This window comes from Erithacus rubecula (genome assembly GCF_903797595.1).
Source record: "Erithacus rubecula genome assembly, chromosome: 12".
NCBI lineage: Eukaryota > Metazoa > Chordata > Aves > Passeriformes > Muscicapidae > Erithacus > Erithacus rubecula.
In genome coordinates this window covers 10,360,718-10,380,155 of record NC_136664.1, presented here as the reverse complement: position 1 = coordinate 10,380,155, position 19,438 = coordinate 10,360,718, and the positions used below count along the sequence as shown (strand labels likewise).

The 19,438-nt window shown below is 37.9% G+C and overlaps 1 protein-coding gene across 4 annotated transcripts in view; it reads left to right on the top strand.

Moving 5' to 3' along the window:
* The window catches only part of FTO (FTO alpha-ketoglutarate dependent dioxygenase), a 216,492-nt gene extending 198,629 nt beyond the window's left edge, over positions 1-17,863 (top strand). For 2 of the 4 annotated variants that reach the window (XM_079315940.1, XM_079315938.1), the window contains exon 10: positions 17,258-17,834. In XM_079315940.1, coding sequence (XP_079172066.1) covers positions 17,258-17,411 — 154 coding nt within the window. In that variant the 3' untranslated portion in view covers positions 17,412-17,834. Of the gene's footprint in view, positions 1-17,257 lie in introns of all 4 variants that reach the window. The other 2 variants (XM_079315941.1, XM_079315937.1) reach the window with 2 other exon arrangements.
* The last annotated feature ends 1,575 nt before the right edge of the window (positions 17,864-19,438 follow it).

Sequence of the window (19,438 nt, the reverse complement as noted above, 5' to 3'; positions counted from 1 at the left end):
TCATTTACTAGCCACTTTTAACACTTTCTAGCAATTCTGAGTACCCCTTAAATGTACTTTGTACTTCTGGAGTTTTAATTTATGTATTTATCAGAAGAATTACACACTTTTCTTTTCATCAGACATAGAAATTGCTGAAATTTCTGCTACCCATGGATTCTTAGAAGTGTATATATATACACTTCTGTATATATATTATACAATGCATATATATATATTTCAAACTGAAAAGAGGACAAAGAATCTATCAACTGCAGAGGAACAAAATTTTGCATTTAAGACTATAAATACAACAAACAGGACCAAATGTAACAATTGAATGTAAGCTGAAAATTGCAAAGCGTCTTGGAAGTAAACTTAACTTTGCTTAAGTTTCTAATTTATTTTTCATAGCTGCTTGATAGTTTTATGAGCAACTTCTTTCTATAGAAAATAGCAAGTTTTCAATCTACTTTAGCTTGTGTTTTGAAGTGGTTACAATGTAAGAGGAAGGGTGAGATTTTCAAGACTTTTTATTTTTGTGTAGGCATGTACAAAAACAGCTTCCAGGCTTCCCATTCTTTATCACCAGGAGCTCAGAAGAGCTGTTAGTGCAGACAGGATCAGATGTTATCAGCAGTTCTGTCTAAAGGGTCTTGTGTGATGTCCCACCTTATCACCCACCACCCCCTTTCTCTGCAGTGCAGAAGGGCAGGAGTGCAGCCCAAGAGCCTTGTGCAGCCCACAGGAAGGCATCCAGAATTCCCATTTACTCAAAGTGAGACTTAATACAGCAAGAAATGGGTTAAGGATTGTATCTCCACTTCAGCAAATGCACAATAAAGAGGTAGATTAGGAGAGATGAAAAATTTATTGCAAAAGTGGCACAGTATTATGAAAAACAAAATTATTTCATTGAGTGGGAGTTCTGTTACCATAATCCTAACAATAAACTCTATTACAATAATGATAGGAGAAAAACTAATTGCAGCAAGGACAGGACAAATCTTTTTTAATCCTCCTTGTCATCTCAACTAAATCCAAACCTATTTGTATTAACCTTTGCTGACAGAGTCACATGATGGACATAATTTCTAGTAATTTACCAGCAGTAGATCTAACCTTTCTTCATCAAATATTCATAAAGGCATGATTCTCAATGATTTTCTGTCTCTTTTCATATTTACAGCTTGTTGTCTTCTTCCTTTTTACTATAATTTGAACACAATTGAAGTCAGATGGAATTAAAGTAGAATTGCTATAGAGGCTACAGTACCTGAAAGCAATGAATAGCTAATTGAAATTTCTTATAAGTCAAAATGTGCTGTACTCTGATGGGACTGCTTTAAACAGCCCATATGTCCTTGCCTTTTGAGGGGTTAAAAACTTAACCCAGATTAAATGGCATCAGTTCTTGTCATTTGCATAACTATTTAAAATGTGTGTGTCATACATCTGCACAAGCACACGTGGAGTTGAGAGTATGAACTTTGACTGAATTCTTGGACAAGGTACTTGACTCATGAAAAGAAATGCTGTGGGCTCAATTCTTTCTTTAGGTGTAAATAAGACTCACCATTTAAATCCATCCAATTATGCTAGTGTAAAACTGATACAAAAAGTTGAAGATATTTGAAGATAAATCAGTTTGATTGAGAAGCATCTCTTCCCATCTAGGAAATTTAAATCTGAAATATGATTATATATTACCTGTAAAATGATCACACATCACAGTAAGTTTTGTTTCTCATGAAGAAATTAGACACTTTCAATGCAAATATAAAGTATAATGGAAAATATTAAACAGATATTCATATATCTAAAATATTATGTGATAAATTCTCAGAAATGCTTTAGACTGGTATATTGGAAATTAAGATGATTGGGCAATTGCTGTAAACATCCTTTGCATCATGCTATGAACTGAAACTGTGCCTGTGAGTAGTTCTGATAGACAATGTGGTGTCACTGTGCTCATTCTCACCAGAAGAGATTGTGGATAAGTGGAAACATTATAAATGATTTAAAATAAGCTAAAGAAGTGCTTTTTCAGTAAGCATAGTGTGCATAGGATTTTAGATGTTTTTTCCTTGACTAGTTCAGGTTCTGATTTCCCATGCATTGAGAGGATGTTATTGTGACACCAAAAGGGGTTTGGTGTTTGCACTGAGCAGTGATGAGGGCATGGAAAGTAGTTAAATGTGCCCTAGAAGGAAATGAGCTTACAGGTAAATGCCAACTAAAAGCAACTGCTTTAATTGCAACATTTGGTATATATAAAGTCAGGGGTAGAGGTTTTAAGGAATTCCTAAACTGAAACTAAATTAAGTACTTTGAAGAAAAATGCAAGAAAAACTGTCTTGGAAATAGAAAAAGTTATTTTTTAAAGGCATAGAGACATACATAAAGCTGTTTCTTCAGTTCAGCTTTGCAGACAACTGGAGCAAATTGTATGCATTACTTCAGCTATTCTGGCCTTTGTCAAAAAGCCCTTTTTATATCCATAGTAATTATAAATTAAGGGGAATTGTTTCTCTAAGTGACATAGGCTTATTTGAATGCTCAAAATTACTAATTTTCAGAAATAAAATTTTTAATTACCAAAATTAAAAGCTGTCCTAATTTTCCACTGTTTTAGAATAAAACTAAAATAAGTGACCTTGTTTGTATATAATTAGAACTTTAAATTAATTGTATGGGGCTTTCCATAAAAGAATTTTATAGAGATCTGCAAAACTGCATTTCCTTTCAGATGACAGCTTTAACTATTACAGATAAAACGTTTATAAACTCCATAAGTAACATTAATGGCATTTTTAAGTCTGTGTCATATAATTTCTGATTGCCTGAAGTCACAGCTGGTGTATCTTTAGAGGTACATCCAGTAAACACTGAAGTGCAATCTGCTTTAAAGAACAGAAAGCCAAACAATTAAACATAACTAACATCCTCTAATCAGTTATTGATATGGAGCTATGGTTTATTTTTTACAGCTCAGAACACTGCAGCTCCATACAGTTAAATGAATTGTCCTCCAGTTTGGGGACAAAGTCAGAAGTTACACATAGAAAGTCTGTAAAAGGAGATGTGTGCTCTCTCACCATTATTCAGTATTTGCTTCTTTCTCAGAAATAAACCCCCAAAACCCATAAAATAAACACCCACTTATTCATTGTTTGTGCCTAAATTTGTAGAATTCTACTAGGAAAATTATGAAAATATCATATTTTTACCATGAACTACATAGGAAGAATTTCAAAGGGCTTTTCATAGATTCATGACAAACAAATTATCTTCAAAGGGCTTATGGTAAATACAGAAAGAACCTTGTCATTCACTAGCACATGGGCTTGTAATAAAAAAGAATCTAAAACCAAATACTGGTGTGGAAGAACTGGTTGCAACCTAGAGATTCCCTCCCTATTTTCCATATCACCTAATTTTGTGAGGTTCTGGCAGTTTGCAAGTTTTCAGTAACCAGTTGTTGATGCAGTGAAATGGTCACCAGCATTCCAATGCTTATTATGCTTTATTATGATTATTCAATCATAATAAAGATATAGAAGGAAACTGCACTGGGTTCTAACACATTGCATATTATATATGTAATTTGTTTTCTGTAGTGAGCTAATTATGTTTTAATAAGTCAAACTGCTTGCTCTCATGGGAATGTGAGGGAGGATTCAGTACAGGGAAAACACACAGAGTTTGTAATTTAGGCCCATAAAGCATGGGTTTAGTCTGTTTATTTTGTTAAAACAGTGCTTTAAAGTGTGTGGCATGTGTTTACAGGTTGTTTCCAAGAGCATTTCCTTCCTGGTTACTGTGCCAAAGTTATGCTCCTCTTTAGCTGAGAGAAATCTTGACATGGACTCTGAGTTTAAACTGTCTTATGTTTAGAGAATTTGTGATTATCCACGTCATTATAAAGCTCATGGTAATCCCAGCAGACAGGAGTGAGTGTGGCTTGGGGCTCCAGGTGAATCTCAGGCACTTAACCTGTGTAACTGCATCTCAAGGGTGTGACACCAGTCAGCTGCCTCCTCAAAAACTGGTTTGTCCATCAGTCCCTTGGCAAGGGCAGAAGGTTACTGGGACTAATCAGGTTGGTCTTGTGGGTAGCCAGTGGGGTTTTATTGCTCCAGGTGACCTTGGTCCTGTAATGTGCTGTAAAGGACTGGCTTTCTCCATTAATAGTTTGTTTGTGAGAGCTGGAAAGGCAACTTGTAATACAGCTGCTTTTCCTGCTTCTTCCAGAATGACATTCTGAACAAGCAAGATGATGTCCTTTGATTCAGTGTGACCTTGTATTTTTGGTGATTCCATGATGTCTTTAGAGAAAATAAGTAAATGAAGATAGAAGCATGATGTTTAGTTATATATTCATATATTTATTTTTTTCATTACATCACAAAATGCAATATAAACTAAAATTATGTGTGTGTACATACCTTTTGGACAATTCTCTTTTCAGTTAAGCCTGTGTATATTAAACATTAGTCTTATACCTGTCTATAACAACTACAAGAGAATGAGGAATATGAGGCTTCCTAAAAAGTTTTTTTCACCTGTATAAGGGTTTTTCTCTCCATGGTGGTGTTGGGTTCAAAGGCTAAAGTGATTCTTCTGGGGCTTTGAAAAGAAAACTCTTCTGTTTTCTTTCATTCTCCTGGACTCTCTTTTCCACTTATAATGTATAATTTTACAGCAAAATCTATTACAAGGAGCTTTGAAAGTCTTATTCAAAGTAAGCTCATTAAAGAATGGATCTATAAAAGTTTGAGCATCATTGCGTTTGGGACTTTTATGTCAGTTGTTTTGACTTCTATCATAAGCTACTAATTTATTTTTTTTTCCTTTGTGCCTGTGCTAGCTGTGTAACTGCATGGTTTCCAAAAATCTTCTTGATTTGAAGATGTCAGAAATAACCAATGTTCTGTTCCTTTAATAGTTTTTCCCAGTGTGTGATTGACTTCATTGTAAAAAACAGGCATATTAATTTCTCTGTGTTCTTTTTCAAATTTCAGCCCCTACTGCTAGGCAAGAGAGCTTTTCCATACAAGATAGTTTCCTTCAATCTATCAGTTTTAAATCTGATAATTGAAGCAAATTGAATAAATCATTGTCATGTGTTTTTAACCTGTCTTCACAGTCTCTCTTCTCTATTTTCTTCAACCCACTTCTAAAAGGCTGGGAAAAGGCTATTCCATGTTATTCTCATTTTGTTTGTCCATCAATATTTGTTTTCCAGAAAAAAGTGCACTGATTGTCATGCTTTATATATTCATGGTATCTGCCAGATGAGTCCTGTACCAGATTTTGTATTGCCTGATGATCTGCTACAGAGCCTGCAGATCCCAGGAGCTCTCCATTTCCTTTGTCATGTTAGCAGTGCTCTAACAGTCTATGATTTTGCAGAATCAAAATCAGCATTATTGGGCTGCAAAGTTCTTCAGTCTGGTCTAACATAGTGCCAAACTTCAACATCTCTAAGAAGCTGTGTGCAAAGGTGGATGTTATTTGTGTGTATGTGTTCTGGAACAAGTGAAAAAAAAAAAAAACAAGTATGAACACTGCTAAAAGCTTGATGGCACTGCCTTAGCTGAATTCTGCCAAGTGGAGTTTTTACATTGGTTGTAAAGTATTTAATTCCTAAAATTCAGTGATGCAAAGAACACACTTCATTGCTGTTTAAAGCCTAAAGTTGTCATAATGCAAGGGAGTTCTCTTGAAGGTATTTAAAGCCTAGTATAAAAGGTCACAAATATATCAAGAAGATTGACTTCTAGTTTTAATTATGAGACAGATGTAAATGAACAGTATTTTTCTAATACCTTGTCGGGAGGAATACAGAAAAAAAGGAGGAAGCACATGGAGCATAGCTCAGGGGCCTGAGAAGAAGAGGTGGTTACAGTGTGATTTCACCAGTGTTTCACCTGGCTGTGCAGACAAGCCAGCATCAGGTAGACTGGACCTGAGGAAGTCATTATGTCAGGGAAAAGGGAGATGAAGCTGCTAGCTGTGATCAGGAATAGCTGAGCCAGGCCTGTCAGTGCTCACCCTGCTCAGTCCTGGTGAAATGCTGGAGGAGCTCCAGTCAAAGTGCACAGAACAATCTCTGTAGGAGAAGGTCTAAGAAAATGGGCTTCTCATCTTCCTGAGAATGCCATTAACTGCCTTAGATACCCCTACTGGCACTTCAGCGAGAGGATAGAGGGTGAAACTTCTGTGTAGAACTGCACAAATCCAAAAAATACAAACTGCAGATTAGTAACTCCTCAGGAGCACTTAAGAATGGAAAAAACAAAAAGGGACACCTGCTGTTTGGACTGAAGAGGAGGATTATGTAGCTACTGCCAAAACCTTTAAAGTTTACATTCATTTCTTGGCATTATGACAGGCTGGAGTAATAGCATTTCAGCAAAGAAAAAGGTGGCCACATTGCATTGTAGATTGATATGATCACAATATTATTTTAAAAAGCAAACAGTGTAGGAGAGATGTTAGGTCAGTTGCATACTTGGGGAAGCAATGTTTCTTGTAACAGGAAGAGAAAACATTTCACCAGCAGTTCACTGTAAGAAAGCTCAGCTGGCAACTTATAAACTAGGAGAAATGGAGTCTGAAATACAACATTCCTAGACAAAATAAAACATATAGAAGGTAAAAATAATCCACTTTTCATGAAGTTAAATAACTGTTCTTCAGCAGACACAGAACAAAGGAAGACAAAACAATAGGTCTCTTGTGAGAGTAGTGGAATGGATACTTTCCATGATGTATATCTTGATTTTCCATGGATTTGCACAGAATATGGAGGGATGGACAATAAATGGCACCCAACAACAAAAAATTTCTGTTTTCTTGGTGTCAAAAAATTACACCATTATCCACAGCATTTGAACCTGACAGTGTAATGTGGGTTATTTGACAGAACCCCCTGAGAAGTTCCTTTGGTAGGTTACTGAAATCCTGCCTCACTCTAGGTAACATGCAGCAGAGTTTTGCCCATGAGTTAGAATATTCAGTGCAGCACAGGGACTGGAGGCTAAATGCAGAGAGGGGGACTGGGGATAGGACAGCTGCCTCAGGTCCTTAAGAGAAGCTGCAGATAATCTGTGTGTGTGTGGCTGTGCTTTGGGCAGTGATGCAGAGATCACCTCCAGGCCCTGCACAGTGAAGCTTTGCCACCTGTCCTGAACCCAAAATACATCTGAAAGTTCCACTGAGCTAAGTGAGATCTAAATGTGTGACTTGCATTTTGCTCAGAACTGAGAGAAGATTGAATCAAGTAATTAATTAGCTAATATAAGAGGTCTTTGGAATTCTGATGTGGTGTTTTAGGAGGAATTATATGATAAAATAATGTGAGTAGCCTTGCAGGTCAGTCAGCACAACAGATGTTAGCCTCTCTTGTTAGCAAACCTTGGGTTTTGTTGCCAATTCATGGTAAAGAATTAGTTAAGAGAAAGCACATAAATGAGTTTGAATTGGGCCTTGCAAATACTAACAAAATAACCCATCTTAACTACTCACAAGGCCTTAGCACCATATACTTTATTATGATTGGACTGTTCTCTGTGGCAATAACTTCAAGAGGCATTTCAGGAGTAGTTGCATTATCTATTGAGAAGCAATTGTCACTTTCTAGGGAGGCAAACTAGTTTTATGAACAACTCTGAAGTTCTCTCTGAAGGCCATTTCAGTTGCCCATAGATCTTATGATATTGTGTTACCTTCTTTCATTTCAAATTCACAGCATAAGAAAGAAAAAGAATGACATAAATTGGATGTTAGAAGAGTTCTGAAGATAGACATCAGAAGAATTCAAGAGTAAGAAGAGAACTCAGCATTATTTGTTATTTTCCATCCTAAAGTAAAAAGAGAACAAAGCATCAAAAGCATCAATAGTGAGAGAGTGCTCAAAGCCAGGACTATATATCATAGCATATAAAACAAGTGAGTTGGCACCACCAAAAGGTCTAAAGTCTTAGTTTGTGGTTTAAAGTCATTGATATTGCAGTCAGAAAGATCTTTCAACCATAGAAGTAAGATGAAGAGCTGTATGCATTTGTTGCAGTAAACATTTTAGGTTTTGCCTGCTAGTAGTATTTTGGTGCTCACTAGGGTGAATAAGTGTTCATGGTGCTGAAAGATTCAAGTCCACTGATAGGATGTTATAGATCATAAACTGGCACTTTTTGTAGGTACTCCTAAAAATAATGGCTGTGAATGTAGACCAGGATCAGATGCATGTATTTTATTTTGTGTTTAAATAGATTGAATGCAATCATATTCCATAAGCTGAAGTATATTCCAGTCTAGTAACTAAATCATCATCAGGTCTGTACTAGAATTTTAGTTTGTTTTAAAAAATATTGCAGAATTATCTTCATTTGAAAATTTTGAAGTATAGTGATGCTGAACTTGAGAGTAAGTAAAGAAATACACTCTTTACATTGTATTTGGGGTATGGTAATTATTTGTAAGTGAAAGTAGAAAATAGATAGAGATTTCAAATCTCTATATAATGTTTGCAATTATTTGAAATGCAAAGGGTAATAGAAAAAATTCTGAGGTCTTACTTGGCAATCAGAAAGATTTACTCCACTTGTAGAGAAGCAGCTTGTTGAGCATATTGTTGCCATATTATTTTTATTTGTGGCTGGATATACTGTAGCATTTCCTGGGATCTCAAGTCTGTTTCTCTGCCAGCACTGGAATTTTTTTGAGGGTATATTTTTATAGTGATTTATCCATAAAATATCACTGAATAAAGCAGCAGCCTTGGAGAAATTCTGCAGTGGTTGAAATGTGATTAGTTACATGAGGCTTTCTTTTTTTATTCCTAAACTCCTGCTTCCTCTTCTTGGGGCTCTCTGCCTTTCTTGTATCTGTTCTCTCATTTCCCTATTATTTGTTCCCTCCTGAGTCTGTTTCACCTTATTTTGACCTTAAAGAAACTGTGTTTTAGCCCACAGGATTGCATTGCTCTTACAGTAGGAGTTCCAATATATGTTATAAACGTTCTGGTTGCAGGCTACAGCCAAAGGTGCACAACACAGGAAAGATAATGTCATTCTGCAGCACAGTAAACCTTCAGTTTTGTTTGTTTCTTTGTTTCCTAAGTCTCTTTGGAGTTCAAGGCCATAGCTCTTGATAGATGTGATGCAAGTTCCTCTTATATATGTGTGTGAGTATATATATGGATATATGTATAAAGAGAGAGATGTCTGTATGTACATACATGTATATATGCCTCAAGTTACAGTGATAAACGAGATTTTAATTTCAGTCTTGGAGTTGTTTGGCTCTAGCATATAGTGCTTGCTATCCATCTATGATAGCTTCCTCTGGGCTGTTAAAATGTGCAAATTCACTGAAATGGAGCAAAGCAGGCAAGAGATGCATCTTAGGAAGAGTCTGAGAGGATCCAGGTGGTTTCTGGGGTAGGATCTCCATTTGAGTTACTCTCCCCTATGGGCCATACATACACAAAGGGCTGTTCTGTGTAAAATCATACATGGAGTCCTTGCACAGTGGTCGCTACAGACACCTAGGGTCTGCAGTTCCATTCAGCTCCCAAGTGCTGCCCCTTTCTTTGGTCCTGATGGAAGTTGGGGGATTTTGGGGGTTGGTTGTATTTGCAGCCAGCAGCAGTGGTGCAGGAAGGATTACATTGCTTTGATGCTGAGAAGATAGAGACCCTTCCTCTGCAGACTGATTTAAGGATCAAGTAATGTGATTGCTGTTAGTTGCATTCAGTCATGTTTCCTTTGATTTTACTTTCCTTATATAACAGGCATTTCTCCTACAGCAGTTGATTTTTATTAACGTGAAAAGGTGCCTTATGGAAAAACACACTCAACAAGGGAAATGTTTTAGCTTTCTAGCAGAAGGGCAGAGCCTCCAGATCCTGAAGGTCTTTGGGAGATTTTAAATGAGGTGGCATTAAATGGGAGGGCCATCCTCTTGCCATGTCATTTAAAATGATCCTATGTTTACATTTTTGCTGACCTATATGACTTTCACATAAAAAGAGTACAAAAGATAAAGCGAAAGAGTAAATGATGCTGGAAGCATCATTAACTTTTCAGATTACATTCTTTTGGAAAATACTGTGTCTTTCAAACAAATGTGTCTCATGCATGGCTCAGCCCCAGATCTTCCAGCAGTCTAATACTGGCAAGGGAGGGCATCTCCAGCCCCCTGGGAAGTGGGCTGTGGGGATTTCCTTTTCTCCTCTTTGCTGGTTTTTATTTCCATTTCCTTTTCCTCTCTCTTTTTTTTCAGTCATTTAACGCTGTTCTGCACAACAGAGGGGAGCATCTGGCCCCAAGTAAACACCCAATAAAATAAGTGGGGGAAGTTCACAGCTCCCTTGGTGCTATTGCGTCTGTCTGTCTGGTTGTGGACTCAACAAGATAACCATGCATCAAATTACATTGTCCAGGCTATCTTCACAACCAGAAGTGCTTGAAACCTTATTTTAATAGAAGCTTAGATTCTGGAGAATACTATAAAATCTCTCCAAAGGCTCCAAATCAGCAATTCCATCTGTGTTTCTGCAAATGTAGAGGAACAATGCCCCAGCTGATTATGCAAACAGAATGAAAATAGTTATTTTAAAAGTGCATAAAATCGATACTTTGGGGAAAACAAGTCAGCTGTGTTTATACTCAGCATATAGCAGACATTTTGTTTCTTTGTCTGAAAAAATCATAGGGAAGCAAGGATTGCAAGTGAAATAAAACAGCCCATCATACAGTGCAGCAGAGGGGACTGGAACATCAGATGTCTCAGCAAAGGCTTAGAGAATTTTAGGTTCCTTCTGAGAGAATATAAATTATATTGAGGTTGATGTATTTGTACGTTGTTTGAAGTCAAAGCCAAATATTCTTAACACGGTGGGAATAACTCCCTTCCCATTGCTGATCATGAAAAGTATGTAACTAAATCTGTGTCTGTGGTGCTGAAAATTTCCTCCTAAATGCTGTCTCTTTTGGACTAATGGGATTTTTTGCAAGTATTGGTGTGAAGGGGTGTGCATATAAATATGTATAAACGTGCTTCTCATACAGTCAGGATACATTCCTTGTATATGTATTATTCTAAAAATAGGAAACAAAAGCATCTGAGAAACAAGACTGAAAGGGAAAAATTTTTAGACCTATAAGTTAAATTGGATTAAACTTCATCTTTCAGCAAATGCCATGTTATTTATTCAGTGTTTCTCTGGGGGATTTCCCTACCCCCTGCGCTTTATAGTGAGTAGTGATGTTTCTTAATTAAAAAATCAAACAAACATGGAATTGAGGCTGCCCCACACAGACATTCTCCTGTGGGAATAGGAGGTGCACTGATTTTCTCATGGACAGTTTCTGGGTCTGTTGGACACAAAGGAGGGGAAAAGCTGTGTCTGGGGAAGTCAAATTCACATCATGCATCTGATGCCAGGACTGTTCTCAGTGCTGCAGGGCCATCTCTTAAGTATTGCCCTTTTCAGAGGAGAGCTGGTGGGATGGTGAGGAAGGTCACTGATGGACTCAACAAAAGTCAGGTAGATTTCTGTTTATTAATTAGATGTTACTGTGTTGGAGAAAGGAGATTCTTGTTTCCTCTTTTCTTTAATTCTTTCCACCCAGAGCTGGAATGTTTCTGAGGTTTCAGGGCTTTACAGTCCTCACTCTGTAGCTGAAACAAACCTTTATCCTTTTCCTCAGTTTCTGAGCTAAATAGTTTAGAGACACTGAAGTACATTTTGACAGATTTTAATTAATATTGTGGGGGGGAAGTATTTTAAGTTCTTAACCACTAAGACAAAGCACTTTTTTTTTTTTAATGGGTTTGAGTTTTATATATTTCTACAAATGCATGTGAAGCCCCTTGGTGGACCACTTGAAAAGTCTTTTGGTTGGACTCCAGCAGTGCTTTGATTGCTGTTATTTCAACATGTGAAGGTTTTTCTCATATTTACCTGGTTTACTATTTGAGTAATAATAGAAACTCTGACATTTTCAAGATCATCAGAAACTCTGATGCAGCTGTGGTTTCACCCTGTTCAGTGTCAGGTTCATTGACCCTGCCTTTGTGTGGAACAGCAAAATGCACTCTGCAGGCCAGTGTGAGAGATGGATTCTGCTATAAATTCACTTTGTCAAAGTACACACAAGGCTGGCTGTTTTCAGGCCATCCTGCTTTGTCACCAGTGATGCCTCAGGATCTTGTAGCCAGTGTCCTCATTTCCAGTGGAAGGGTTTATTTTGAAGCTCTTGAATAAGTGACTGTAAACTTTGGCTCTGTGCTAAGGGCCAAAGACATCAGTGACATGAGCCATTATCAACTTTTGAAAGGATCAGAGATCATCTGATGTGCCAGCAAATGTATTTGTTCTCGTGTCTTTGTGCAGCTGATACTTTTTTTCTTAGATTAATATTTAACTGAAATTGCCTCTGTCCCTTTCCTAAAACTGGCATTCTCTTTTCAAGTTTCTTATCTAGAAACAGATTCATTTTGTCCCTTCTATAAATGCATTCCTGGTCTCAGCCATTATTTATGGCTGGGCACACTGTAGTTACAGCACATGAAAGAACATCAGCAATGACTTATTGTAAATGGGACAGACTTCTTGGGAATGCACTGGGGAGTAGATGTCCAAAAGAATGAAGCACTGCTCTCTTTCCATCTGGCCACTTCATTTCACTGCCTATTTGGACCAGTACTTCTAAAACCTAGTTTGCAAAGTCAAATATTGATTTTATTTGTTTTGTTCTTAAAAGGTAGAGTAAACCTGGGAAGGTTTTACTTGTGCAGAGTCACAGGAGGGACAAGCAGAGAACAACTGAAAGAAATGCTTTCTGCCAAAGTTGGCAATCTTCTGATTGGCTAATTTAAAAAACTGAGAAAATCTTTGGTCTAGATTGGACTCAATAACTTTCAAAATGTCAGTTTTGGCATGAAAAATTAGAATTTCATTGGTGATATAGCCATATAAAAAATGGTATTTCAGTATATTCATATTTTCTCCATTCTGGTTTTTTCAGTAAACAGTCTTTAGGATGGCTATGCAGTCTGAGCCATAGACTGACCTCTATTGATCTGATTTGACTACACTTCTGTGGAGTAGACAAGCAGTGCAAGAGAATCCAGGGACTCTAATTCACAGTACCTTATTTAGGTAATAATTCTTATTTGCATTAATTACATTCATTAGCAGAACATGAGGCTGCCTCTTGCCTTCTAGGTATTCCTGTTCCTGACAACTGAACAGAAAGGTATCTGCACTGAATAAAGAGTGTTTAAAGTATATTGACACTTAATACCTAATAGTTGCAAAACTTAACTATTAGAAAAAGACATTTTTTCTAATCAATGACTCACGCATTACTGTAAAATATATCGATTCAAAACAAAGATAATGTTAGTCATTTACTCAGTAGAGTGATGCAATACTGAAATAAATTTATCCTCTGACTTTTGCATTAACCTTTTATTGACTGCTTGCATACTCATAATTAACACACACTTTAGTTAGCTTGGTTAATTTGGGAATTGTGATTAGTGTCCTCTAATGTAGATGACACCCTGATCATCAAAAATCAGTGCAGTCCAGGGAACCATGACCAGGCAAGTGTCTGTCTGAGTGGATGAGCACCTGCCCATGGAGATATCAGCCACCTTCCAGGGAAGGCATCATGTGCTGTTATGCAAATAATCAAACAGTCATAAAAGTGTTTGTCATCACTTAGCTGAACGTTGGTAAATATTCATGAGCAAAGTCCATTTGTCAAAAACAGACAAAAAGGTTATGAAAAATCTGAGAACTTTAGAGGGTAGAGGTAGTGAGAACGTGCTTTTCAACAGTGACTAAAATTGGGCTTTTTTAAATTAAAATTCTCAGAAGTCTTGATTGTTTCAGTAAGAAAGTGGGGACCATGGAATTTTGTGCATTCTATAAACAAACAATTCTTTCTATAATATGTTATTGAACACTTCTTGTCAAAGCGTTGCAGTTAAATTGCTCTGAAATGTATCACAGCACTTTTCCTGTCCTCCTGCTGCAGTTAAAGTCTATTCTGTATTTCAGAGTTTGTGTGATTTCCATTCTTTACACACTTGTTACATATAATATGCACAGGTTAGTTCTATTTTCTTTTTGAGTTTTGACTCTAGTAACTCAAGTAAGAGTTTTTAATTGATATGGAATATTTTCATTAACTTACAATATTGTAAATCTTTACACTTTCCCACTACTACCAAATCTCAATGTTTGCAGCCTTTTTTATTTTTATTTAGCAGGAATTATTGTTGCTAAGTCAACTGTCAGATACAAAGACTTTTAAATAATTCTCTGCACTCATTTAGATGCCTTTGATGGTTCTGCTTCAGTTTAAAATGTTGCCATGGCTTTGACAAGATCTTCAGCTCTGTTCCACTGCTGCAAATCAAAGACCATTGTAGGAACAACTTCTCCTATAAAATATTTTTTTATCAGAAATATACTAATCTGGAAATGTCTGTTTTGTGCACCCTAATTGTGAGTAAGCACATTTTTGACTGTGTTCCAGATTGTGGGAGCTATTCAGGTGAATTGCCTATTGAACTGCCAGGTGCAACATTGGCTGCCTAGAACCAGTTTTGAATATGAGAAACTTAAGCTGTCTTTGATGTCAGCAGATCCAGCACAGGGGTTGTCATTTTGGTCAAAATAGATTATTGACAAATTATAAAAATATATCATTCCCTGCTGTTCTTGCTAGTGTGGAGCAAAGCTGTAGAAATCCAACAGAAGGACAGAAACACCACGAGATTGCTGAATTTGGAGTGCTGTGGCACTGCTTTTCCTTTTTTGTATTTTTACAGCACATTGATGCATTTCTGCCAGCAGACTGGCACAGCAAGTCTGAGGACCTGACACACTTCCCTTCCTCTAATCCCTCACATGGAATATGCTATGGCTAAAGCTTCCCCAGTTGCATGATTGCCTGGAAGTTCAGGCATGTGCTTGGTGGTGGGGAGAGCTGTCAGCAATGGCTCTGCTGGTAACAAATACAGAAAAGGGGAAAGTAGCAGGTGGTGGCTCCTGGGCTGTTCAGGCACAGCATCACTGTGTCTGCTACCACATTTACAGCCACACAAACACCCACACAGAGGGAAAAGCTGGTCAATCTGATTGTGTTAGAGAGCAAGAAAAAAAACCATGAAAGGTAAAAAGAGGGCTCTGAAATGCTGAGGAAGCTAAAAGTTGATGTATCTTTTCTCTCAGTGAAAACTGTTGTTAATAGATGTGAGAGAGAGAGAATTATTATTATTATTAGCTGAGTTTTGCAGATCACATAACATGCCTGCAGTATTTACTGGCTGAGCTTTGTGATTTGTCATCTGCAATAATCTCTACATGGTTAATTTAACCACCTTTAGATGGAAGTGCTTAAACTGGAATGTCTTATACTACCCACCAAACTGAATGTATTATTTTGTTCCAAGACAGAAAATAAAGCAAGCTTTTAAAAGCCTTATAGAGTTATGCTGTAATTAGTTTCAGCTTCCCCTGCATATTAATTTTCTCCTGTTCTTTTATATAATTTGGAAAATGTCTTCAGAACATGATGGCACAATCAGTTAAGTACCTCTCAGAACTCACACACTAAACTGCATTTGCTATAACAACTATTATAAAGCAGCCAGCGAAACAAATCCTCTGTTATTCTGTACAGTGCAGCTTATCAATGCAAACAGTTTAATATTTATGCTAAGAGGATTGTCACAAGTAGCTTCTGTTCCTTTAATTCTTGTTTTAAATAAATAATGAGAACATTTAAACACATTACTCTTCCCAGGGCCCTGAGGTCGGCTAATCTTATTATTTATGAAGTGATGTGCTACATAATAGTACTTAGTGCATGTTAACAGATGCTATTATCAGGGGCTGATGTGGAGAGCTGAAGATATATTGGAATGCTATGTGTTAATACTGTCCTTGCAGTGTAATGTACGATGGATTGAGTGCCCAGGATGCTGGTGCAGCAATTAACCACCCACCAACATGGGTGTAAAGCTGAAGTATGTTTTCTCATGGGGATTACAGTGCTATTAATAATTCCCAGGAGAAGAAGACATCTTTCATTTGGCAACAGTCTCTTCCAGAAGGTCAATGGTGTGGACGAGGAAGTTGCATGTGTCAGTATCCTTAGAGTTCATTCTACTGAGATGAAAGACACATATATGTTTGAAACAGCTTTAAAGTTTTTACAAAAATTATGTGCTTTATAGAACACGAATTCTAAAAACTGTCATATAAGAGATAAAAGTGCATTTCTGCAATTTGGTTGTTATCTCTTTAAAGAGCCATATAGACCTGCAATAGATATCAAAACTAAGCTAATTCTCAGCATTTTTTTTGTTTTGTTTTGCCCCATTGCAAATATTAACTAATTAATCAGTAATGTGCAAATTATTTGAGGGGAAGGGAAAAGAGGGGGAGAGAAATCCTCCTTGAACAATGTTTTTGATTCAGCATGTATTACAGTCTAATCTTTAGAGATGTGATGGTTGCCACTTATAAAAACTTTCCTCTGCAGGCTGCAGTTCAGTTGAATATTATAATTGGACTTCACTAGTATTGATGAATAATCCATTTAATAAAAAACATTGTAATTTAAACATTTTCTCTGGGGACTAACATACACTAACCTCTTAATTTAATTTTATTGAAGTTTTGCCCACCCATTCATCATTGGAAGTTGTTATTAACCTTCATTTCCATTTTTCTTTATAGAATTTTCTCTTCCTATATTGCCTTTTTCAGTGCTAAGCAGGTTGATACACTTGTAAATCTCCAGAATCTACACAGCTAGTCTGGCTTCTTTAATGTTGTTTAATCTATCCCCCCTGACCTAAATGCAGTAAATTCAGTTTAATCTTTCTCAATAATCTAGTAATACATTGGAAACCAGCAAACATTTAAATCTGATAATGATTTAATCACATACTTTAAATAACAGCTGAGATAATGAAAAAATAATTCACCATATAAAGGAACACTAACTGAGTTTTCTCTGTGATTGGCTTTTTGAGAAATCCCTATAGAAAATACAAAGCCTACAACAGAAATCAACTTCACTGGAAATGCGCAATCCATTTGGTGTCAGAAGATGTCGTATTTCTTTTTTATTATCATCTTTCTCTTTAAATTAATGCTCAAATGTATCCTTGCTGAGTATTCAGTTTCTTGATACAGTTTTTCTTAAGTGGTTTATCTGCTTACCTTTCTTTTCAGATGCCAGTCAGATGCAGCAGAGAGCTTGCCAGAAGACCAGAAACCAGAATGCCATCCCTTCTGGACAGATGATGATCAATCTAATATGCCTCTGCCATATGATCTAGAAGAAGTAATTGCTTATCTACAAAATCTTGTTCAATGGATAGAATAACAAGTGACCTTCTAGCCTAGAATTATTGATGCTGGTCTTCTGGGGAGAAACTTTGTCATATCATAAATCTTTCAGCTTTAGGATTCCTTGATCATATGTTATTTTATGTATCAATGCAGATTCTACCAGTCTTTACACAGTAGCTTAGTTACTGTCTCATAATAAAAAAATCGGTCCCCAGACTTACAGAAGCCTGTTTTTTTAAGACCTGAAGTCCAGAATACCAACCTTAGTTCCTTCCTCCTCCACTCTAATTCCCACTGGCCTTACAGCCCAGGGATATCTGTGTTCCACAGAATGGCAGAATGGGTCAGGTTGGAAAGGACCACAGTGGGATCATCTGGTCCAACCTCCCTGCTCAGGCAGGGCCATCCCAGGCACAGGGCTGTGTCCAGACACTGTGAATGTCCCCAGTGAGGGAGGCTCCACAGCCTCTGGCCACTCCAGACACTGTGAATGTCCCCAGTGAGGGAGGCTCCACAGCCTCTGGCCACTCCAGACACTGTGAATGTCCCCAGTGAGGGAGGCTCCTCAGCCTCTGGCCACTCCAGACACTGTGAATGTCCCCAGTGAGGGAGGCTCCACAGCCTCTGGCCACTCCAGACACTGTGAATATCCCCAGTGAGGGAGGCTCCACAGCCTCTGGCCACTCCAGACACTGTGAATGTCCCCAGTGAGGGAGGCTCCACAGCCTCTGGCCACTCTGTTCAGTGCTCAGCACAGCACAGCACTCCTTGCTCATGGCCAGCTGGAGCTGCTCAGCATCATTCCTGCCCTTCCTTCCTCTTGTGCCCTTGCACCAGGAGCAGAGCTCTGACACTCCTGCAGATACTGACAGACATCAGTAATGTCCCCTCTCAGCATCTCTTCTTGAGGCTGAGCAGGCCCAGCTCTGCCAGTATTCCCTTGGTGTCTAAATCCATGAGTGCCTGGACTGTCTCTGGCCTGGCAGGTTTGAGCAGGCCAAGCTGTAGCTCACACCTGTGGCAAAGCAGACTGTGTGATCTGGCCATCCTAATGAGAGGCCAGCTTGGGGTGAGCCTGCTGGAGATCTTCAAAACAGAGCTGTGAATTCTCCATCCAGTACCACAAAGGGGCAGGAGATGCTGGAGATATTCCTTTGTGCAGTGGCTCCTTCTTAGACCATTTTTCAGATTAAGAATTCTAACACAGAGCCCAAGACTTTCTTATTGTTTTGCCTCATGGTACTCTCTTAGTACTACTAAGAGAGATTTCTGATGTGAATCTATACCTCCTGGGCTCCCTGGAATTCAGAAGTCAGTTCCTAATCATTGCATTGTTTCTGGATATTGTGAATCCTATTCTGAGGTCACGTTTCCCAGTGCATTACCTAAAGAGCTGATGGACCTAAGTAAGACCCTCCATTTGGGCTGTTTGGTCCCCTGAGAAATTAGATTTGGATTGTGTGATATTGGGTATTGCAGCATCAAGTGAAATCTATGAGCACAAAACCAGAATACTATAAGAAACTAAGCTGTCTGTGATGTTTTGTAGTAACATACCATAAAAAGAACCATTCTGTGTGGGATGATACAGGGTGTTCCTGAATGAGAATTTTGATTTGGTAAATTGCCATTTTAACTGAACTGGTTGGATTGGTCTCCAACTTTGCCACAAAAAGCAGAAAATCATTATGGTGAAAAAGCACTCAGGCTGTATTACCACTACAAAAGAAGCCAGTAAGGTTCAGAGTTTGAGGTTGCCACCAAGAAATGAATATGCTTCCTGTGTTAATGTGGTGTTTAAAGTCTCTGCTGAGGCCAGGCTCACCCAGAACACACCAGCTCTCTGTGCTGGCAAAGTGCTGTGTGTGTAGATGAGGCTTGTACTCCTGAAAATTGTGCTTTTGACAGTATAACATATGCCAGACCTCCCTGGAGCTAAGGAAGCCGTGCCAGTAAAAATTGAGTTTTAGTGGTATAAAACTGTGTCCACACCTACCAGCTTTTGCCAGGACAATTATATCAAGTAGAGATTGTACCTCATAAGACTTTTGGTAAAGCTGT